The sequence below is a fragment of the Symphodus melops genome, assembly GCF_947650265.1.
Source record: "Symphodus melops genome assembly, chromosome: 11".
In the NCBI taxonomy this organism is placed as follows: Eukaryota; Metazoa; Chordata; class Actinopteri; order Labriformes; family Labridae; genus Symphodus; species Symphodus melops.
Genome location: NC_136701.1, coordinates 2,312,356 through 2,336,860, shown reverse-complemented (window position 1 = coordinate 2,336,860; position 24,505 = coordinate 2,312,356). Strand labels below are relative to the sequence as shown.

Below are 24,505 nucleotides of genomic sequence, written 5' to 3'. Positions count from 1 at the left end.
TGCAGCCTTGCTTGATGTCCGTGCCTGGGTTGGGCCCTCGCAGTCTAAAAGTCTGGACACGCCCCTGTATGGAAATAATGTTTCCTTCCTCTGATGGTCTAATTTGCCTTTATAGGTCATAAAAAAGTCATCAGTATTAACATTGAACTTGTCATAATTTCAAACCGCACAGACTCCTGTTTGAAAAATGACGGACCATACAACAAAAACTACAGAACAGAAAATGCAATCTGCACGTTATTTATTTACACTAAAACCCATCAAAGTACAGTACAGTGTTTTTAAATGTTGTATAAGCACTTAATGGTGTGGTATATCGAATAATATTGACATATTATTTTTAAATTAATTGCATGAAACCTGAAAAAATGATGTAGCACCTTTGTGACAATGCCGTGAATCAAACAGCCAAAAGCTGTTTCAAACATGCGTTTCAAATGTGTGTGCTTCTTTATTATGTGGGGTTCCCCTCTTCACAGCACCCATCTTACTTGCAAAAACTAGACATTTACAGCACAGAGCCTTGGTCTGTGTATGAGGTGTTTCTGCCTGCGTCCTCTCAGGCAGAACTAGTCAGTCTGGTTCCCATCTAGGGCAAAGCGTACGACTCCTCCGCTCCTCCGGGGCTCAGGTCTCTCCAGCAGTGGTGATGGTTCTCCTCCAGTAGCACCCTGGGAATGATGATGACCGAATCGGAGAGACTCGTCCTGAGCATCTCTAAGAGGCAGCACATGGTTAAGATACCAGAGAGGAAAGAGACAGAAAGAGACACACAATGAGGCATTTCTCTCAGGCAGAGATAAGTCACTGGGTAGAGTTAGGCTGAGCACCCTGTGACCGCTCATTTCAGACGAGAATATAAATCCAAAACGCTCCGACATGACTTTGGGGCTTCTTTGTCTGGATGATTATCAGAAATATTACAAAGTAGGCTTTAGGGCGATCCTGATAGGAAGAAGTGGCCGATGAATCATGTGAACTAAAACTCTAAAAACCTGATTAGACTAAACAATCCCTTGTGTTGCGGGTATACACATTTAAAATGAAGTCTATTTTTAACATTGCGTTAGACGGCTTTGCGTTAAGATCAATACGGTCCACTGGTTTAAATCTATATTTGACTGATTCAATTAATCACAGTGAAATTACAACGACAGGACGCCGATAACACCATGAGGGTCTCGGGGTGCTCTGGGAAATTAAAGCCACGAAAAGCAAAAAAACAATCCAAATCACATTAGATTAGTGATCATTTAGCATTTCAAATGATAGTAAAAGTTGTTAACATGCACTTACAAGTTCCTCTGAAATGTGTCTTTCCAAAGCAGATCGGCTTCTCTCATTCCACTCATACTTACCCTTTATTTTACATCCAAGCTAACACTCAGATACTCTAGATTAGGTGCAGAGTCTAAACATCAGATTGCAGGTCCAACAGAAAACAGTGGCAGCATGCTTCAGTGACTTTGAATGAAAATAAAAAAAACAGTGGAAAACTTGTGTCCAGTGAGCTAAGATGCAATGTGGTACAGTTCACACCTTGGGATTTCTAGAGTTGTTCCGATACCGATATGAATATTGTTATAATATATTACTAATCATATATGCACTGATCTAATGGCGTTAGTTATTATCAACGTGTTCCCCTCCTATAGGAAACTGTGCTGTACTAATCGCAAACCTTCAAAAGAGAACACATTTTAAGGAGTTCATTATGAGACACTTGGCATCAACAACAAAGCATTGCTAACTAACATCTTGGAGCCTGCTTTGAGTGGTTGTGAGTCGAGCTACCGCGAAGGTTCGCCCAGCTTGGGTCAAAGAGATCCGCTTGTTTTTAGGTTTGTAATTATTTTATGTTCCAAAATAGTAGTTTGTTATCAAGTCCCGCTTGGGGTGGCAGAAGGCTAAGCTAATTTCTAATTGTCCTCTCAGCTGATAGCACCTCAAAAACCTGCAATGCAAGACACCCAGGAAACTAATCGAATGCCTAAACCTCAGCTGGATCATCACGAGGTGAAGCTGCAGAGTTTCTTCTGGAAGTAGACCAACTGTAAATCGATGGCCTTGCCTTCCCTGGTCAGCGCCCTCTCCAAAAAGAAGATTAAGCACAATGAAGAAATATTTGCTGAGGCTGCACCGACCCATCTGTTGACACCAATATTGATTTTACTTTCGTGCTACTTATCTCCCTGTTTTGGGGCAGTCTGTTTTCTGGCATGAACCACAGGCTCAGACTTGAGGTTACTCACTGAATTTTGATAAGGCTCAGATCCACCTTGACATCCTGCCCATGTAAATAACAATCAGAGTCTAGACAAGGGAAAACTCTGTGGCAAACACCCACTGGGAACAGTTAGAAATAAACACAAGATACTTGTGCCCTCATGAAAAGGATGCATACTTCCTCCTGTTCATTCCTCCTAGAACTTATGTTCCACTGACAAGTTACTTAACCACATGGCCCGTGGTAGATGTTGTTCCTTTAGACTCGTAAGTGGAGCATAGAGCAGAAACAAGACCCTTCCAACGGATTCTGTTTTTCTTCAGCTGGGCCCATGTTTGCTCGAGGTAGATACCGAAACCCAAATAGCCTTGCCACCTTCAACAAACCCACGCTCCATACATGCGAGCGCCAGGTTTTGTCAACTAATAGTCCCAACAACCCAAACATGTAGCGTGCTCCATGTCAGCACTGACTGGTTCAACGATAACATATGACCACGCCCTACAAGGTCACGCAGGTTGAGGAGGATACTGATGTGTTTTCGGACCGTAGTTGCTGGTTTCAGATTGGTAGGTAGAATCAGCCTTCACAAACGGTATCAGGAAGGACAAACGGTATCGGAACATCTCTAGTGGTTACATGAGTGACCTGCCTGGGAAATGAGTGGATTCTCCATATCTCACCCCTCGCTCGAGGTGTCATTCAGAACTCATGCAGAAGAGTGTGTGCATAACAGCGGAGGCTCAAGGATGGTTGGAGATGGACTGGACTTAACCTGAGGCCTCCTTGAGAAGAGGCACCTTAAGGAACCTTACATGTGGGATGAAACGGCAGGCAAGTCAAACAGCCCCATCCAACCCTACTACTCTAGTGTCCATATGGAAGAGAAAAACAGAGGTGCTATGACCTGAGGCGTAGACCAGAGATAATGTGGTGGTTCACCAGAAAAACAAAAACTGTGCCACTGTAATAGAAAACAAACGTAAATCACATCTCTATGAGCATGTATGAATGGGAATGAGTGGCAATAGTGGCTCTGTTTCTTTTCGTTGCTCTGGTGATCGATTACCTGGGATTGGGTAGTGCACAGCCCCACAGGTGTTGCTTTAGAGTCTGCACCCAGCCAATATCTCGGATTGGCTGGCAGAGTTGTATGTAGTGGTACTGTTTTAGCACAACCCTTCAAATGAATCAGAATGTCACTCATTAGCACACGGCAAATCGGACACAGCATCATCCAAACGTGACATCGTCAAATACTTAAACCATGATACCAGTATGAGAAAGAACAATGTGATCTCAGCAAATGTTATATCACACATTTGTGGCAGTTTTTTTTCTTGCGTGTGTGTGTGTGTGTGTGTGTGTGTGTGTAATGTTTGTATTTAAACTAGAAGCTGAAGAAGCGCAAGACATTCAATTCTGGAATAAGTGTCTGGACATCCTTTCACATGCATGTTGCTTTTCAAATCCGATGACTTCTTGGAATATATTAAAGACACGATGCAAAAACATTAATATATTCTTCAGGTCACACAACATGCACGGGGGTTTACAGAGGATGCCAGAGCTCATGCCAGAATGTAGCGCAAACTAGGATAAGCATAGAAAGAAGTTTGTGAGAGCAAATTCTCTTCCATGTGGATTCATTCTTATGTTTGTCTCACAAGGACAAAGACTGGGACAGGAAGGAGAAATGCTGACAGATACCTGCAACCTCTAATCTCTTACAAAAAAAATAAAAAAGCAAGTAGACACTTTTTCTGCTTTTTGCATTTATTTGTTCATTAAATATGAGCAAGCAGATAGAAACACAAGCACGTCACAGTCAATAATTCCTTTTTTTTTTTTGCCCAAAACATAACTTTTTCTTCACCATACTTTCTATCCTTATTGGCCTATTAATCACAAAGATAGCACAGGGTGTGTAATGTGCTAATCACCATTTACATTTACTGCACCTATAAGCCCCCTCCTCCCTTGTGTTTTTATGATAAAGAGTCCCCCCAACCAAAGGCTGCAAAATGCTACTGAGGCCTCCCTGATTGGGCTCAGCTTGGGTAGACGATGGGGGTTGTGGAGATGTTTGCTTTCTCAGACACCACGGCAAATAGAGAAGGTTTAGGCATCCATTCAAAATGGAGAGAAGGGACGCTGAGAAGCAGAACTCATGAAAATGTAAGAGGAGCACGATGATGAAAAGACACAAAAAGTGCTCTTCTTGTGGTGAAGAGGCCTGAGAATATGGCGTCTCTTTCTTTCTACATTTATATGCTAAGACTCAGAGAAAGTATAACTGGGTGTAGCCCTGTTTGACATGTAGACAGGTATACGCTATATATACACACGGGAGCTTAGAATTGGTTTAAACACAGACAACAGAAACTTACTTCATGTTCCCTTTTTCTTCAACACATCAAACCAACATACTTTTCCAGCCCGTGATGTTTACGAGAATCGAGCAGAACAACATGGATTCAGAGACAGAGAGTGATAAACGGTGGAGTCCACAACAGAAGGAGTGACACCAATGTGCCATCACTGTGTCTGTACTAAGATGTATAAATAATCACAATCAGAGTTATTGTTTCCTATGACTTATGTTGGTACATAACTTTACTGCTTTTCTCTTCAGGTCGTGCTGATTAGTCGCTGCATAAAGTAAACAACAGGGTATAGATCTTATCTTGGGATAACGTGTGCAGAGAGCTGTAGTCCTTGTTGCAGCAGCAGTGTGCTTAGTTAACTCTCTACCTGATGAAGATAGAGAGTCGCCTGTCTTCTCATTGATGTGAAGGTGAAAAGGTCTCATGATAGTGTCTCACAGCGGACTCTGCCTCCATGGATTTCCTCCCCGCTCTTTAAAACAGGGAGAGTCTCCTGCTGTGTGAATAACGTACTCAGGTAGACTTTTAGGGGCAGCCTGTCTGAAACTATCAGGAGTGCATGTGTCTTCTGTTTTAGCTGTATCACTTTTGAACATGGTGTTGAATACTTGCAGGATGCACACTGTTCTATCTACAGGTGAAGAGATCTACATGTTCTAATAAACAGGCATTGAAACTTTAGTCACAGGTAAATAGAAAACGTATGTGGGCTGATATTGGAGTTTCGTGAGGTGTTGGACTGAGGGAACGGGGGGGGGGGGGGGGGGGCGGGGGTGATGATGGATGAAGGTGGGTTTTATTGGCATTTTTTTGTTGTTTACTTCATTCACAGGAGATGAAAGTCACTGCAGAGTTTGCATTCAAACTCGCACTTCAAGGTAATTTAAAAACATGTTTTTTTTTAACATTGTATACGGGATTATACTGCTGACTTGTTTTCATTTGATGTAATGACAAAAACGTGGTTAATGGTTATAAATAAATGTGATAAACAGCAGAGAGTTGTCGATCATGTCTTTACAACCATTCAGCTCCTTCTTTAAAGGTGATGGAAGGAGCGCCATTCAGCAGCCATTTCAGCCGTCTGCTGTCGTCCCACTGCAGTCTAATCACATTGGCTACGGTCACCCTCGGCAGAGTGCGTTTCAAAATGTGTGTGTGTGTGTGTGGGAGTGCGCGCTCACGGCTGCTGTGCGGCTTTGCAGGGGGCTCAGTGTTGTTCATCATCACTTGGTTGGGGGTGATTATGCTGAATTATGGTCCTTTAGACGGACAGCTCTGTAGTCGGGATACAACTTAAACCAGTCCACTCAACATGTACAGCTCCACTGAACTCACCGCTCTCTGAGTCTGAGAAATGTTGTTACTCGAATATTATACCGTCACTACGACTGCACAGCAGCAGCAATACTCATCTGCTTTGCAAATGACTGGTGATTCTGCATAATCAGTTAAGAGGGACCCAGATGGGAAGTTGGTAACAAAATAGTGAATTAAACTGTATGAATGGGTTTCACATGGATGGTTACGACAGCAGGTTCCTTCAGATGAATTGACAAAATCTTTTTTTTTTGCAGCCTACAACACAGTTGAAAATGAGACACTGGATAAGAAAAGCACATTTAACAAAGCATAATGACATTGCCCAACACCCACTTTGAGCTCCTCCATTAACAGAGAACAGTAGCAGAGATGAGAACAGCAGGTACAATACAAGCCATGGACAAACCAAGCAGGGCATTTATCAAAGATTTTCAGATTTGCTGATAATTTTTGCACATCCAAAGAGCCAATCTGATCATCTTCTCTCCAAAACAACGGAAAAAAAAAATCCTTGATAAAGCCAACAAAGCAATCTGCTCAGCTGATCAAAGCCAACACTTCAGAATTGCTTTTTCGGCTTGTGGGCCCATGCAACAAGAGCCATCCATTGGCTAACAAGGCAGTAGCCATGGCAACCTGGAGATGGAGGCAAGCAGAGCAGAGTGGGGGGGGGGGATAGGCTGCATCGAATCGCTGAGGACGAGGATGCTCCCGCCCACTCGTCACTATAGGGAGATGATAAAGCATGAGGTGGGCGGAGCATGTCATGTCTAAACCCCAACATTTCATTATTGTTATCATATTGTTATTGTACAAAGTTAGCAGAGAGGTAGTGAGAGAGGACAGAAGAGAAAGAATGAAGTGACTGAACGAGAAGAGGAAAGAGACCGAAGGGGAAACAGAGGGAAAGATGAGGAGAAAAAAAAACATTCTGAAATAATTTTGCAGCCTCTGTTTGTTTTTCCCCCAAAATAATAAGAAGTAAAAAGGAGAAGTAGTGCTAAATGGTTTTTACTCTTTTGCCTCAGCCAGTTTGTTGTTCATCTCTTTACTTTTCTCCTTGTCCCCCACCGCCGGCCGGTTCTCGGGTTGGTTCTCCGAGCTCGTCTTCTTGGAGCCCCTCAGCGCGGCGCTCTGCTTATCTTTGGGTTTCTTCGCTGGTTTGCCCGGGCCTGCCGCGGCGGCTCCAGGCTTTTTGGGTTTTGTGCGCAGGGCACTATACCTGTCAACCTAAGGATGTCAGACAGTGGACATGAGATTCCTGAACGAATACCTCCTCTAATCCAGTCTTTAAACTGTGATGAGATGAGCGTGAGTATTCCCTCTGTGCACACTGAGAAAGGTGTGTTCTCACCTGTTTGATGGGGTCTATGTAAGGCTCGCTGTACAGACTGCGTATCCTCCTCCTGTCGAGGGCTTTGTTGTCAGAAGGCCGCAGCGGCACCTGACCCTTATAGGTGGCGCTGTAGCTGGTCTCTCCAGTGGTCTTTCCGTCCGGGGGCAGGTACTGGGACTTGGCCCGGATCATCTTCGCGGGCTTCACATCTCTGTAAGCTTTGTACTCGGAGCTGTGTGGAAAGAAGGAAGTCGACTGTCATGAGAAAAAAGAGCAAATATCCAAACATAACTGTTGAAATGTTCCTTTCATGAAAAGATTGAAGACAATGCTGATCATCTTATATACATTATATACGTTCTGCTTTATTGATAGGACAGCTGAAGAGAGACAGAAAACACAGGGAGAGAGAGAGAAGGTTAGACATGCATCAAAGAGCAGAGGCCGGGCGATCAGAGGACTCTACCAACCACGCGGAGCTTTCTTTGTACATTTTGCACCAATTTTGCACCAATGAGACTTTAAATATGGGAAATGAGGAAGCTGCTTTTTGAAACAAATAACAAAAACAACATTATTAAACACTCAGAGACCACTCAGCTGTGACGCATGCTCTCCCACCCAAAGAAACATGTATCGTGCAGTCAGTGGTGTCGAGGTTCGTGCACACTCCCAAAGTACGCCCGCTGTACAAGCAAGGAGCTCGGGTTCAAATCTGACCTGTGGCTCCCCATTGTCTCTGTCTCCGTCTCTCCCTGATTCCTGACTCTAACCACTGTCCTGTCTCTAAAAAAGCAGAAAAAAATGCAAAATGCCGTTATAAAACTGTAATTTGTAAAATTGTATTTTTCAATCCCCTCAGCATTTTGCTCCATATTAATGTTCTGAGAACTGCCTTTATCAGCTGATAACATCGACAGACTGACATGTCAGACGAGCTCTGATAACCGCTCTAGAACCGCTCCTGCTGCTGTGTTTATTATGTCAGCTCATAACGTAGAAATATTAGTCTGGTGCAGATATCATGACACACGTTTTCTAATCCCAACCGAGGCAGCTGCATGTACATGGTCCCTGAAAACTAAACTCATAAACTAAACTAGAGCTGGACCATGAATTGCTGCATTAGTACAGTAGAGCGGGGGGGGGGGGGGGGGGGACTCAGAAGCCCTCATGCAGCAGTTCTGCAGAAGGTCAGCAGAAGCTCTGTATCAGCCTGATCGTGTTCAAACACACCACACATGTAGCTTAACGTCAGCTACATATAAGATGATATATCAAACTGCTTCACTTTCTCTGCCTCCTTCACACCGCTTGTTTCTCTGCAGGTCCCTCTCCATTATTCATTTATGAACATGCAGCAAACAGCCATATGTTCCAGCTACAGAAACGGTGCTGATCACCAATATGTCCACAGCAGCTAACTCAGACGGCAAAGAAGAATTCATTTGATCATTAGTTTCTTTAAGCCTTCTGTGTTCGTCTTTTCTCAACACGTCACACAAAGAAAAGCAGACAAAGAGCTCCATGGAGAGTCAGACGCTCAGCTCATTAGGTGGGTTTTTCTAAAAGGAGCTTCGTATGTTTAGAAATGTTTGTTTGAGCTTTATTCTGAAAATAACAATTCATATGATAGAGAAAAGATGAGTTGCATGTTTGGCTTGTTCCTCCATCGCTTCTCCCGTTCAGAGGCGGGGTTACACCCTGGACTGTTCGCCTGTCAATCACAGGGCGTTCACATTCAAACCCATAGCACCGATTCAGAACACGTTACCTTGAGATGCTTTACAAAAGAGCAGGTAGAAGATCTTACATGATTCACATCTACGGCCAGTGTGGAGTCAGCAGGTAACCGAACCAGCGTGTGTTTGGACTGTGGGACGAAGCCGGAGAGAACCCACACATGCACATGGAGAGCTGACACAGGGGAGTCGAACTACGAGTCTCCTCGCTGTGAGGAAACAGCGCTAACCACTGCACCAGCGTGCAGCCTGTTAGTGCTGGTTAATGTTTATGAAACCTAACGAGGATGTTCTTTAAAAAACGACTCGTCTCACATTCAAATACAAGCCAAACATCTAGAAGAGGACAAGTATTTACACCTACACATCCCATGCAAGGCTCTGAACAGTAACATGTTGTTCACTGTCATCACTCCTTTGTAACCACACGCCGTGAACCTGCAGCTGATTACAGATGGAGGACAGGCCGCTCGCTGCTTTGGGCCAGTAAGATGACACCCATCGGCCGTCGCCCGTGGCTCCAGTTCTGTCACAAACAAAGTCAACTTTCCAACACAGCACGACTCAGTGACATCACCGAGAGAGAGAGAGAGAGAGAGAGAGAGAGAGAGAGAGAGAGAGAGAGAGACGAATGCAGACGAGTCCAGTACACACTTTGTGTGTGTGTGTGTGTGTGTGTGTGTGTGTGTGTGTGTGTGTGTGTGTGTGTGTGTGTGTGTGTTAGAGCAGGACAGCTCTATATTAGGTAACAGCTCTCAGAGTGGACGGAGGAGACGAGGCTGTGAGAGCGGAGACTCGTTAGAACGATGTGTCGTCCAAGTCCGACTGAAGGACATCCAATCAATAACTGTTCAAACAGTGTGAGAGCGCGTGCTGCACGAGGCGTTGATTTAACATGTTTTAATGTGTTACACTGAGAGCGTGAACATGGACTGAAGCTCATGTGGGACGTCTGTGTTCTGAACACAAATGTTCTCAAACAGAAGTATTCTCTGGACTTGTGAGTCTTGTTTTTTTTAGTGAATTTCTTCCTCTGTGGTTTTTTGCCTCGACCACGAACCTGTTGGTACAACTGAAGAATAAACCCAAGACAAGACAGAGGCTGTCTGTCTGTCTGTCTGTCTGTCTGTCTGTCTGTCTGTCTGTCTGTCTGTCTGTCTGTCTGTCTGTCTGTCTGTCTGTCTGTCTGTCTGTCTGGCTGGCTGTCTGTCTGTCCCATAGATGCACTCCTGAAAACACCCAGATAGTTTCAGATGGACTGCTACAGATATTCTCCTGACCGGACTGCTCACATATGCTCCTCACAGAGGGACATTATCCCTGTCAGATGGGAGGGGGGGCGGGGGGTCTATAGAATGAAGACCAGGCGGAAGTAGCCGACGAAGCAACACAGTTGGCTATACGACGCTATAAAAACGATATTTACCTTTATATCAATGCTAAATGTTGGTTAACGAAGGAGCGAGGAAGAACAGACTGATGAACAGAAAACACGATGCACAGAGATCAATCAGTCGTGTGCATAGACAACCGTCTGTGGGTTTGCACCCTGCCTCCCATTGGCTCAGGGTGAATTCTCCAGATAAATATCCTGCTGCGTTCTCACTTCAACTCATTCAGACTGAAAGAGTGAAGTCTGAGGGAAAAACATGAGTCTGTTTATCTCCTCCTGGAGTTCTCTGCAGGTGTGAAAGCCCTCAGTATGTAGTACTGTAGTGCGCTCTAAATCATGAGACTGATTGAACTCTGTCCATCTCAGTTTAGACCGTTAGCATGCTGCTAACATCAGATTATTAGCAAATTGCACGGACTTTTCTTCAAAACTTTGTGACTATAAAAAAATGACATCTGACATTTAGGAATGATTGAACATGTTTTCACACTTAGGCCTCTTCATCTTGTTAGTGCCCATCAATCTAAACTTTAATGAGCTGTCAGGCCTTCACAGCTCAAATGTTCAAACGCATTAAATGTCATCTCACTCAACGGTGAAAGGATCAGCGATATAATACAGGCTTGTGATGGGGGACTCTGCTTCCAGTGTTCCCTCCAGTGTTGTGGAGTAAAAGTCACACAGAGACCTTTTACATAACAGGGCTGAAGTCCACTTAAGGCTCCAATGGGCCAAGAAGCCACAATGTGAAGACAGGTTACACAACGACGGCCGAGGCCGAGGGTATAAAGCACACGTATGACACCGGAGGGTGTGTGTGTGTGTGTGTGTGCAGAATGCAGAGACAGAGACAGATTGTGAGTGCAGGCAGGGGTCACAGTGTGAAACACCGGCCTGTACTGTAACATTACTGCCATTCATGGACATGAGACGGCGTAACAATCCAGCCTGTGTCTCTGAGCTCTGAGCCGTGCACTTGTTTAAAATCAGTGTCTCCTGGTTCAGCGCTCGTCGTGTCACAGAGCAGCATCGAGCTTCACGTCGTGAGCGAGGAAACACGACAGGCTGGCGTTCACGTAGATGTGACCTCACAGACACTGAAGGCCTCAGACGTCCAGCTTAAACCTTCACCTGTTTGGATCCTCATTAGCATAAAGTAGAAGCTCTTCTTTACATTGTGACAAATCCAATGAGCACATTCACAACACGACATCTGAATGTTACACAACTGTGGTGAAACCCAAAGGACCAAATCACACAGGAAGTCAGAGAACTCAGAGGAATCAGGCAGCGACTCATTCTGTAACATCAAAGTTCAATCACGTCTTCTCACTGAAACTAAATCATTGACTGTAATTCAGTGACCCGCGGGCCGAGGTGGCCTCGAGGCCGCCCGCTGTAAGGACTTGGGTTTGGAACTGGAGGGTCGCTGGTTAAACTCATGTTGGGGTCTGCAGCTTCAGGGGTGCCAGTTCACCTCCGAGGCACTGCAAAGGTGCTCCTCAGCAAGGCATCGCCAATTTGCAAATTTGACCTTGCTGGATTCCTAAAGTATTTATTTATGGGTTGGACTCTACTCAAAACTGAATCTATTCACACACAAAACACGAGGAGAGAAAAGCAAAAAGCATTCCCTCCTCTTCTAAAAGTTTGTGCTGTTAAATGATTTATTAATAGATTTATTGTTTGAGTGACATCATTGGAATAAATCATGTGGAGGGACAAAACAAAGTTGCACAAAACATTGAAGAAAAACTACATGAAAGTTTATTATAAAAGCTCCAGGGCTGCTTCTCTTATTATTAACATTTCTCTGCTTCATTATGTTGGAAGACATTTTCTTGTGAGTCACTGAGGTCCAGCCAGCGCTGAGATTTCTTCCTGTGTGACTAAATCTGCTCTGGAGGGCTGACCCCGCTGACCCGCTGTGGTGAAGAGAAAGTTCCTCATCGCGACGGCCAAACGCTGGCACTGACAGGGTGGACGCACGCCAGAGTACAGCACCGCTGAGCTTCACGCAGCCCTGCTCTAACACGGCACAATCTGGACCTCTGAACCCCGGGACGAGTCACACAAGAAATATCATCAAGACAAAATTCTCCGTGCTCTGGGGTCAGGCAGTGAGCGACTCGTCCAGACGGATAATCACAGTTACACTTACCATGACAGTTCGTTGGCCGGCCACGGAGAAAAAAATTAATAATGTGAAAAAGAACTTCTACTGTGAGTTGACCTCTTCAAACAGGCGGGATGATAAACGGCTACAGGAGGAATAAAACATAAAACACACATCAACTGCACATCACATACAGAAGAAGAAGAAATACTGCAGCCAATCAGGAATGAAAACGTCTTCAGCACAACCCTGAAGGAAATCTAAACAGGTGGAGGAACATTTAAAAACCAAAACAAACCGAGGTAGAAAGAATGCAGAATTACAATATACAAATAAAACAATTAAAAGGATAAGATTTAATTCATCCCAGTCTGAGATCTTTCCTGATAACCATCATGGTGGCCAGTAAAGCGACTGAATGTTGATCTTCTCTACTTGCACTGTTCAGCGATTTCATACATGATCATTCAAAGGACACTCACTCACACACACACACACACACACACACACACACACAGACACACACACACACACACACACACACACACACACACACACACACACACACACACACAGGCTCAAACAGTCGTGACCTGTCCAGCCTTTACTGAGACCTGAACCTGCGACCATCTTTCTGTGACCGTTCATATATATATTAGTATATGAAGAGAAAAATAAGGTAAGGGGTCATCGAATGAAATACATAAGAATGTAGTTGATAAGAGGATGGATGACGATGAAATGACACCCAGTGCAAAACGAAGATATCAAAACAATCGCAGAAGAAGAGAAACAGGAAGGAGCGACGATGAACGACAAAACTCGTTCACCGTGTAGTTCTGAGCTCCTCTTAGTCACACATCTTAGTGGGATTTGAACAAAGACAATGATAGACATGGGTGCATGTCGATGTGCTGTCAATCACTGCTCAGCTGTCATGTCCTGTTTAAATAAATCAAATAATGATCTGCATTATGTGCAGAGAGGACAGGGCTCTACCATGGATTCTCTATCTGTTCTGCTGAAGGAGCTTTCCACCTGGCAGATATTGGGTGAGTATGCTGGAGATAAAATCCTCTTCCAGACCATCACAAAGCAGAGTGATGAAGAGACGATCTTGTTTGAATAAAGACAGCTTGCACTGGAACATGAGGGGCGTGTCTTTCCTTTATAACAATATTGTTTTTGTTCGACTTACACTAAAATCTGGAGAACAAACTGTGTATAACATCATAACCAGTCAGTCTATATTTGGGTGTTTGCAGTTTAAAAATGGAATCCGTCTCTCTGTCAGAGCAAGCTTTGAAACTCTGTGAGCCATAAATAACATCTGTGCACCGACGTCTCTGATCCCACTTCTTTTTCTTCACTCGTGCTGATCCGAGACAAACGGCTCGCCTGCTTCTCTCACTGTTTCCCGGGGAATCAATGAGCCCACGCACACTTCCTCACAATGCTTCCTGGTGTGTCAGGTGGGCCTGCTGGTCGATACTCCCGATCTGCTGGACTCATCGCTATCTCTCCCCTCCACTCTGCAGCCTCTCAAAGGAAACATCTAGTGCGAGCTGGAGGAGCATGTTGCTGTGTCACAGGGATCCTCACTGTCATATTTGTCATCTGTAATCAGATCACTTGAAAATGAACCTCTGCTTTAGTCTGCATCAGTGTGGTTAGTGTTTGTGGTCCTCCCTGTGAGGAGCATCAGGTCCTCCGGAGGCTCCTCTCATCAGCATCACACCCTTCCTAAATGGATCTTATAATGGACAAAGTAGCAGATCATCCATTTCTCCTGTGTGTTTCCAGCTGGCAAAGCTTCCATCTCTCCCCAGCAAACTTTACACCTGACTGTTGGACCCTGTGGAAAGACTGTTTGGGGCCCCCAGACCAGCAGAGGGCCCCTGAGGACTCACAAACTCAAACCAAAGCGCAGTGGCCCGAAATGTGCAAATCTTGCAATGACAGTCGGAGACCTCCCTCAGGGGGGCCCCCCGTCTGACAGCGCTCACTCTCATTAAGCTTTGCACCCATTATTGAGGTGAACAGCACATTGCATTGATGAATGTCGACAGAGACAGATTGAGAGGAATTATCCGTCTAAAGGAGAGAAAAAAGAGGAAGAGATGGTGATGAACACACTATTGATTTTTGCCGAGGGCCCCTACAGACTCTAGAATGGCCCCTGCCTGTGGATATAAGAGACTTCCCCCTGGGCCTCACATCATGTCTGCTGGAAACCCTGAGCAGCCATTAAAACCCTCACAGTGGACAATGCTTGTTTTTTTTGTTGCGTGCTTTTAACAATGACGTTTGTCAAAGTTTCCTCTCAGCTGCGGCTCGGTGACATAACTCCTGATTCATATCCGAGAGACATTTCCTTGAATTAAATTAACTGTAATCAGATATGATTAAAGCAGATTAGATGGGTTACATAAGACGGAAAGCTTTGGCTGGCAGAGATCTGAATTGATGCAACAAATGAGTGCAGGATATCAGCGCAGATCTACAGTCACCCAACAACACACCGCAACTGAACCGCGGCGGGTTTATTTTCAGGGAGCGGAGGAATCAAATCGAACGCTTCGATGAGAGAGCTTCAGACATGTCAGATAAGAACCCGCCGCTTCCTTCTTCTTCTTCTTCTTTTTTTTTGTGCGCGCATGTGTCTGATTCGCCTCCGTTTCTGCATTCGCCGCTCGTCAGTAGGAACACGAGGCTTTTCTGGCTCCCTAAGAGGATCATTTCTAAATCCACCAGAATCCACTGGCCTCTTTACAGTCCAGTGTCTGGTACCACAAGTGCACAGACTAAAAAAAGGCACAAGTCAGGTTTTGACGCAGCCAAATGATGGAGGGTGAACAATTTAGAAAGCCGAGGTCGGACAGCTCCACCTCAGGACTGCATGATGATACATGAATCAAATGAAAACTTCAGTCTCTTCAGTCTCTTTCCTTCCCTGAACTCCGTGAACCTGCCTCAAACTCTCCGTCATTTGCTGCTAGTTTTACCTCCGATGTGCTCTTTTATAACTCACCACGTAAGCATAATGGAACAAATACAGCTGCCATGATGAAGAATGGCCTTTGTCTCTTACAGCAGCGCTGCTAGCAACAAGAAAACACAAACAAAGACTGCTGCAGTCACTGCCTCAGACTTATTGTCGTGCAGAAAAAATGGCATTTCAAACATAAAGCAGAGAGCTGGCAGTGAAAGGAGGGCTGCAGGAGACTTGTGACTGCAACATACAGTAGTATACAATGTATTCAGCTCAACGCAGCAGTTCTTCATCATGAAAGAACTCGAGCTGCCTTTAGCATCTCCCAGGTGCTCTGGAGACAAAGAGTCTTTGTGTTCAGCAGAGCTCTCTGTGCATAAACACAAGTCGACAAAGTTTATAAAAAGGGGAAAATAGAGCTGAGGGAGCGACACTTCCCTGCTGCAAAACAACGGCAACATAAAGACGCCTGAATATACAGTAGCTCCCAAAGCCAATCTGCATGACGCTGCAGAGTGTGTTTGTACTCAGACGAGCTTCAACTGCACTTAAAAACAAACAGAAACCATCAAAACAGCCAGAGGAGCAACATCCATCCCATAATTCACTTTTACCGCTGCCCTCATCGCTGTGTGATACGACGCAGGAGACTCGATCAGACATGTGACGATCATGTCTTCATCCTTTCCACAAGTGTTAACACAAACACATCAGCTGATACATGATCACGATCTGATTTCTTTCCTCCCCAACATCGATATCAGCCCAAAACAATCTCACATGGCTCGGGCCTCAGTTTGTCTGCTTATTAGTCCGTTCTCTTTTTCCTTGCTGTTTTCAGGTCTGTCTTGTCAATGAGATCTGAATAAGATGATGTCATTACATAAAGGTCACATGACTGCATCAAGTCTCATTTGGTAGTGTTTTGTTGTAGTTGAGATGTACTGATTCGAGCTGCAGCGGTGTCTCGTCTGACAGCGTTTCCATCAGACAGACTCTGATAGCAAAGTTTCTGCCTGAGTTAACTTGTCACTCTGACAGAGCGACTTCTCCGCAGCTCTGAATCCTCAAATCCTTTTTTCTCAGCTCTAAAGATTATCTGATGATATGATAACGTCGGCGGCTACAGAGGAGGATTCAGGCGTCTGATGTCTCCGACAGCATGTCTGATGGCTTCACAGCTACGTGCAGACCTGCCGGACACGGACAGCTCAGAGACACGTGGATTTGTGAGGACAGTTAAAAGTCTCATTAACCAGCGGGATCGTGTCTTTTTTTATAAATAAATAAAATAGATCTGATTACAGAAACAATATTAGATAAACGTACAGACTCATCAGGATCAGGTGGCATTAGCTAAATGTGTCAGAGAGCCTGGGTTTGGAACTGGACGGTTGCAGGTTCAAGTCCTGGTGCAGACCAAATCTAGAATTTGGTCTGGTACCTGGAGAGGTGCCAGACCACTTCCACCAGCAGAGGAGCACTCAGTGTGTGCAGCCCCCCCCCCCCCCCCCCCCCCAACTCTGACATCACTCCATTAGTACATGTCCATAGGATCCTGTTTGTGTGTGTGTGTGTGTGTGTGTGTGTGTGTGTGTGTGTGTGTGTGTAGCATGACTCAATAACAGAGTGTAAAAATTGAATTTCCCCTCACTGGATCAATAAAGGATACAAGAACATGGACTTTAATAGGACGCCAGTGTTTTACACTGACTCTAACATATCTTGTTCTTCTTGTCACGTATGATCTGCTGCTGATATGCACAGTGATGCTGAAGGGCTGATACACGTCTATTCGGCTGATTTACCCATTTCACTCTGAGGACAGAAAATGAAGACCCCCGGCTGGCCCAGGTCACCGTAAAACAGCCCGGATTTAAACGGGGGGAAAAAAGGCCAAAGGGAACAAGTCTGTGTGTGTTAAAGTCACATTTACTTCACGGCCTGATGAACGATTCCCTCAAAGACAGAAAACACTCTGCGCCTGTGATGTTTCATCATCAGGATTATTAGGCCCAAAATACTTCAATCCAAGCAAACCACTTTAAAACCACTAAACAGTCAGGATAACTACCAGACAGTTTAAAACCTAAGTATTGACATGTTTTTGTTGTTGTTGGATATTCTTGGGTTACAAAATGTCAGCACTAAAGACGGTCTGTAGTTAATAATCTGTTATTGTCCTGTGTCATACGATGGAATTAAAAATAAGACAAATATACCAAGAAAGTTCAAACACTCAAAAGGCCTGTTCTTCATTTTGCTGCATGTTTATGTTTCCATCATGTCATGACTCTGATTAAGACTCAAATAGTCGACGCACTGATGTAATAACGTTCTTCACTCTTTCCCTCCGGCCTGTTCGCCTCCTCCTCCTCCTCTCCTCCTCCTGTGCTGCAGGTAGGTTCATGTAATGAGGAGGCGTGGCTACCTAACCAGCACCTGGGTCCAATGTTCAGTCATTATAGAAGCTGCCACCTCCGTCTGCTCAGGGACATGTTTGTTTACTCCATCTTCCCTTTTCTGTTCTGTTTATCACTGAAACTCTGCAGCCCAACAGTAAAACATCAAGGATTTATTTTTCTAATGGTTTCCACTCGTGTCGGCCAGAAGAAGACAAATGTACGCATGTATTAATGTGTGTCCACCACCCATGGTATTAACCCACAGCTGACCTGCTTTGAGTCTGCAGATGAAGACACAGACTTCACAGGGATGCTGCTTGTCACGATGCAGCTTTTTCCTGCCGTGTGTGTGTGGTGTGTGTGTGTGTGTGTGTGTGTGTGTGTGTGTGATGCCCCCCCGGCAACACCCTGCTGACTTGCTCATCGACCCAGACAGGACCGCAGGGCTCCAAACATCTGTATGACCCACTCACTGAACTCACGGAGCCAATCACAGATCAGCCCGAATAACACAGAGCCCTAAAACGATGATGTGCGTCCTTTTATGTGAATCAAACACGACTCTTAAATACGACTCTGTAAGGTGACACCCACACATCCCAAGTGTCCCTCAACCTCACTGTCTTGGCGAAGCACAAATACAACAGATAATATCAAAGTACAGCTTCAGGACTCGTGCGTTACAGTTATTGTGACGTGCGTGACTCGATGCTCATCCATCCACCAGTTCCCATCATCCTCGGGGGGAACGTTGCATAATCACACAGAGATTAGCCGCGTGGACGTAAACATCGAATCCACCTTGACCTCTTTCATGTCATCAAACCTGCTGTGTAGAAAATAGACATGAACCGCTCGGCCTGGTGTTAAGAAAACACGCCTTCCATGAGTTTGGGAAACAGCTGTTTTCCTCAGATAAATAAGTGTATTACTCACCCTCAATTAACACTTGCACAGTGGAAAGAGGCCAGCAGTGCAACAAATAACAGAGCAGATTTTTTTCTTCTTATTGCAAGTGTTCCTCGGAGCCGAGGCCAAATCAACCATTAAATACGGTTTGTCCAAGGACCTCAAATTAAAAAAGAACTTCATGAAAATATTCAGATAGGAAGTGTGTTTGTTGAGGAAGAAGGAGCAGATTTATTTTTTACTTTAGGAACAGAGGGTGTCCTGTGTGCGACAGAGGCAGAACTTAAGTCAGGTAAAAAATAAAGGTATTGCAAAGGTTATGAAGTAAAGAATTAAAGATGCAATATTTTGTGAATGAAATCATAAACTGATCTGAATAGATGATCAGACATTAAGGAAGCATACTCTGCAGCCAGTATGTCCTCCTTCTAACTTTACAATTTGTGGGCAGAAGGTAGGCGGGGCTTTGAAGGCCGTTTTGGACGCCCCTGGGTTTGCCAGATATGAGAGCAGTTATCAGGTGAACAGGTGTTGCAGCGATGGAAGCGGGCAGTGGAACTGCTTCAGATAGAAGTGATTGTACCCGAGCTAAAAAGCCTCTGCATGTTTCTAATAAGCTCCAGCAGCAGAAAGCTGCTCAAACTAGGATCAATGTTGGAGATGCTTTTGAAACATGGAGAGAGGTTAGAACGCAGAAAGCTTTAGAGACCCATGCAGAGCTGGCTAAACACTGAAGCTACAGTGTCCACCACATGCAGAGCTGGCTAAACACTGAAGCTACAGTGTCCACCATATGCAGAGCTGGCTAAACACTGAAGCTACAGTGTCCACCACACGCAGAGCTAGCTAAACACTGAAGCTACAGTGTCCACCACATGCAGAGCTGGTTAAAACACTGAAGCTACAGTGTCCACCACATGCAGAGCTGGCTAAACACTGAAGCTACAGTGTCCACCACATGGTGACCTGTGTGAGCATCCACTCTAGAGAGGAGGGGGGGGGGGGGGGACAGCTCTCCTCAAAATGTTACCTATGGATTATAAGTGTTATTGATTCAGTAAAAAGCTTGTCTTCTTTAAGTCTCTTATTTTGAAGGAGCATCACAGAAAATATCAATAATGCAAGAGTGCTTCATTGTTTGGAAAAAGGGAAACTGGCCTATTGTTCAGCACTCTTTTTCCTCTTTCTATTATTTTTAAACAGTACCTGTGCAAACCAATTATAGGCACAACAGTTCAATAAGCAGGCTAACTGTGGTATCAGTTTGGACCCTCTGACCCCCCCCATGTGCGCTGCTTCTGCACCTGTTCAGTGTTGACCTGAATGACCGTCAGTGTTTGAACTCACTTGTACGAGCTGCCGGCTGTGATCTCTTCTTTAATCTGTCGATTCACAGCATCTGCTGCCGCCTCCCTTTGCCCTCTCCCTCCACCTTCGGGACCACCTTCTTCACCCCCTCCTGTTTACTGGACTTCTTTTTCCTCTCCTGGCCCTGGAGCAGGTCTTTCTCCTGGACCTTGTCAGCTATCGCGCTCTTCTCCACGCCGCTGTCCGCATCCGCCAGAGCCAAGTGTTTTTTCTCGTGCCTGGACCGCTCGTCGGATGCAGGTTTGGGTATCCAGGGGTGGTCGTACCTTTTCGGGATGGGCCAGGGCTTGTAGTCCTTCGTGTACTGGGACTCGCCGTTGAACGGTGCCTCTGGTCCGTGGTACTCGTTCTTGGTTTACAGCTCGGTTCCGGTCGCACGTTCCAGTGCTTAAAGTCCTCGCGCATCACCGAGCTGCACATGCGCTCCTCGGAGACGCACCTTCGCGGCGCGCGGCCAGCTGCCGGGGTGCGGGAATGTGCGCGAGACGGCTGCGTTTCTATGGCGACCCGGGCCTGGGAAGGGTGGAGCGACGGCTGCAGCTGGATGTGCAGCATCTCAGAGACGTCCGTGTACTTGGTGAAGACCAAAGGCACCGCAATGTCAGCCTTGTCCAGCTGGTTCCAGAACCGGGACATGCAGCACGCCCTGCTGATACAGGGCCACGCCATGATGGGCTAAGAGAGCTCCACAAGCACACAACCTGCACAGGGTCCAAGGTGAAGGAAAAAAGGTGTCACACTCCACTCCTGACGTGAGGGAAACAAGATGTCCGTGTGCCAGGCTGCACGGAGAACCTCTAATATTTGTGACGGTTCGACACGTTAAATGTGACAATCACGAAGTAAATCCATAATGCATCTAAAAAAAGACTCAAATCTGACCGAGTTTAAAGACAAAAAACAACCGAAGCGACGTTTGCTCTGCTCCCCTCTGTGTCCGCTTCGTCCTGCTTCATCACTCCACGGCACCGCAAGAATCACAGCCCCCGCCCTCCTGCTCAGCATCCCGAGACACCAGAGTGGAGCCACCGAGGAGGAAAACAACAAGTCACACGCAAAAATAAAAGAAGTTCCGGTTTAAAACATCAATTCAGAGCCGTCTAACATTCCTGTCAAACACACAAGAACCTACAGTTCTTCAAAACACACCCAAAACCCTAACCCTAAATAATATATGTAATAGGCTGGCTCTTCACATTGATGGTGTCCGGATGAATAATCACACAATTAGTTCTGCTGCTTTTATTTTGAAGTGTCAGTCCGTTACATGTCTATTTACCACACAAAACTTGATGTACTTTAGGTCTAGGTGATTTCTTTTCTCTCTCTCTCTCTCTCTCTCTCTCTCTCTCTCTCTCTCTCTCTCTCTCTCTCTCTCTCTCTCTCTCTCTCTCTCTCTCCTCTCTCTCTCTCTCTCTCTCTCTCTCTCTCTCTCTCTCTCTCTCTCTCTCTCTCTCTCTCTCTCTCTCTCTCTCTCTACGTACAGTGCGTAGAGGTAGCCCAAAGGAGGAGGGACGTTTGATCCATCCATCACTGAACACTTTGATATAAAATCAAATCTTTCAAAACATGAACACAAAGAGACTGCTGCGCCAAATGTCATCTAAAAGCTCATGTAAGGAGTTTTTTTTTTTTATCTTGATGGGAAACGAACTTCTATCAATAAATTGGCATCTACATGAGCAAAAAAAAACAAAAAACAGCGATATAATTAATGTGTTGTTTAAAGCCTGTGAGTGATTTAAAGTCGCTGCCTTTGTTTGCATTTCCAAAGTAAAGTTTTGCAGCGAGTTATTGGGAGTTAAAATGATGCAGGATATATTTTGTTGTTAAAACGGAAACAACTCAGAAATTGTTCAGTTACCAATTTGTCCACAAGGGGGCGCCAAAATCAAAACAAACGTCCTCAGGTTTTATCCGAGAACAGTGGCTCCCAAAGTAGGGGGTTGGACCCTCTGGGGTTCGTGATACGCTGAGAACGGGGGACATCATCTGTGTGTCTGTTTTTTTAACTCCTTACAGCGTGATATGTTAAGTTATCACTATTTCTATTATTATCAGCTATATTAACATGTTTTTCAAGCATTTAACAGTAAACATTAGTTCAGTCTTGGTCCTGATTCTGTCTCACCCTGCCTTGGTCTTGGTCCTGATTCTGTCTCACCCTGCCTTGGTCTTGGTCCTGATTCTGTCTCACCCTGCCTTGGTCTTGGTCCTGATTCTGTCTCACCCTGCCTCGGTCTTGGTCTTGTCTCGGTCTCACCCTGCCTCGGTCTTGGTCTTGTCTCGGTCTCACCCTGCCTCGGTCTTGGTCTTGTCTCGGTCTCACCCTGACTCGGTCTTGGTCCTGATTCTGTCTCACCCTGCCTCGGTCTTGGTCTTGTCTCGGTCTCACCTTGACTCAGTCTTGTCCTGATTCTGTCTCACCCTGCCTCGGTCTTGGTCTTGTCTCGGTCTCACCCTGCCTCGGTCTTGGTCTTGTCTCGGTCTCACCCTGCCTCGGTCTTGGTCTTGTCTCGGTCTCCACCCTGACTCGGTCTTGGTCCTGATTCTGTCTCACCCTGCCTCGGTCTTGGTCTTGTCTCGGTCTCACCCTGCCTCGGTCTTGGTCTTGTCTCGGTCTCACCCTGACTCAGTCTTGGTCCTAATTCTGTCTCACCCTGACTCGGTCTTGGTCTTGTCTCGGTCTCACCCTGCCTCGGTCTTGGTCTTGTCTCGGTCTCACCCTGCCTCGGTCTTGGTCTTGTCTCTCTCTCACCCTGACTTGGTCTTGGTCTTGTCTCGGTCTCACCCTGCCTCGGTCTTGGTCTTGTCTCGGTCTCACCCTGACTCAGTCTTGGTCTTGTCTCGGTCTCACCCCTGACCTTGGTCTTGACTCAGACTGGGAGCACTCTGTTCTCAGGTAAGTCTTGGTCTCGGTTATTGTGGTCTTGACTACAACACTAATATTTGGGATTAAAATGCAGCTCTGTGCACAATAGAACTGATGATTAAAAAAGTTATTTTAATTGCTTATGATAAACGTAATCTTATTTTAATTTATGATGGCTCTAAGAAGTGTAAACTACTGATTCATGCTGAACTGCCTTTGTGACAAAGATTTTCCATTAGAGGCCGACTGTGCCAGCAAATAGTAGAATACATGAATAATGCCGACTCATCACTCAGCCCGAGGCTCTGTGTCGTATTGAGCCAGGATTTTTAGGCCATGAAAAGACAAGCACATAATCAGATTTGAGATTTTTCACAATGAAGGCTGACAGCTCAGTTTAAGAAAGAAACGATCACTCCAACGCTGTGAGGATTTATTCTCATGTATTTTGTATAACTCCTGTGATATTTGTATTTGTTTGTAGTGGATTTGCTTTGGTTTGAAGTTGCAGGTAATCTTAACAGACTGAGTGCTGAGCATTGAGTTAATGAGGTAATTAGTATAGTCGCACATCGGCCTTGAATAAATCAATTATTAATAAAGATGTAATCAAAACAAAGTATCATGGCTGTCATGCCCATTGGCTCGAGCAAATGTCAGTCTAATAAAAGCTAACGAGGTGAACAGATGGAAAGACAAAGAAACGATGTACAGAAGATGAAGGTGTGTGTGTGTGTGTGTGTGTGTGTGTGTCTCCGTGTTATTTATAGATAGATAGATAGATAGATAGATAGATAGATAGATACATGGATACATAGATACATAGATACATACATGGATACATAGGGCGGCAGTAGCTCAGTCTGTAGGGACTTGGGTTGGGAACCGGAGGGTCACCGGTTCAAGTCCCGGCACGGACCAAGTCCGGAAACTGGTCTGGTAGCTGGAGAGGTGCCAGTCCACTTCCTGAGCACTGCCAAGGTGCAAGGCACCGAACCCCAACAACTGCTCTGGGGCGCTCTCTGTGGGCAGCCCCCTCACTCTGAGACCTCTCCATTAATGCAGAGTGAAAACCGAATTTCCCCTCGCGGGATTAATAAAGTATATGAAAAAAAAAATGAAAAAAGAAAGATACATGGATACATACATAGATAGAAGCTGATAAAAAACATACCAAAACACTGTTTTTAAAGCGTGTTGAAAATTGCCTTGTCAGACGACCACCCAGCAGCAGTATTTACAAGGCATTCAAACATCTGTGTAGAAATGTCTCATCTTGGTCTCGTTTGCTTTATAACCACCACTGACCACCATTGTTGCAGCGCGAGAAGAAAAGAAAACAAACTTTTAAACTTGACATGCGAGTGCGTTTAAAATCTGTGCATTTCACTGACCCGTGCTTCACCATTGAGCGCTCTGTTATTCAGTGTTTCAG

General features: G+C 45.2%; 1 protein-coding gene across 1 annotated transcript; it reads right to left on the bottom strand.

Annotated features, from left to right (window-relative positions):
* On the bottom strand, nt 1-21,373 carry map6a (microtubule-associated protein 6a). The gene is given in 7 exon segments (XM_079356132.1): nt 1-717; nt 3,297-3,407; nt 6,953-7,167; nt 7,292-7,505; nt 20,178-20,245; nt 20,248-20,549; nt 20,552-21,373. Coding segments are annotated over 7 exon segments (1,374 nt in total). The 5' UTR covers nt 20,868-21,373; the 3' UTR covers nt 1-569.
* Between the last annotated feature and the right edge of the window lie 3,132 nt (nt 21,374-24,505).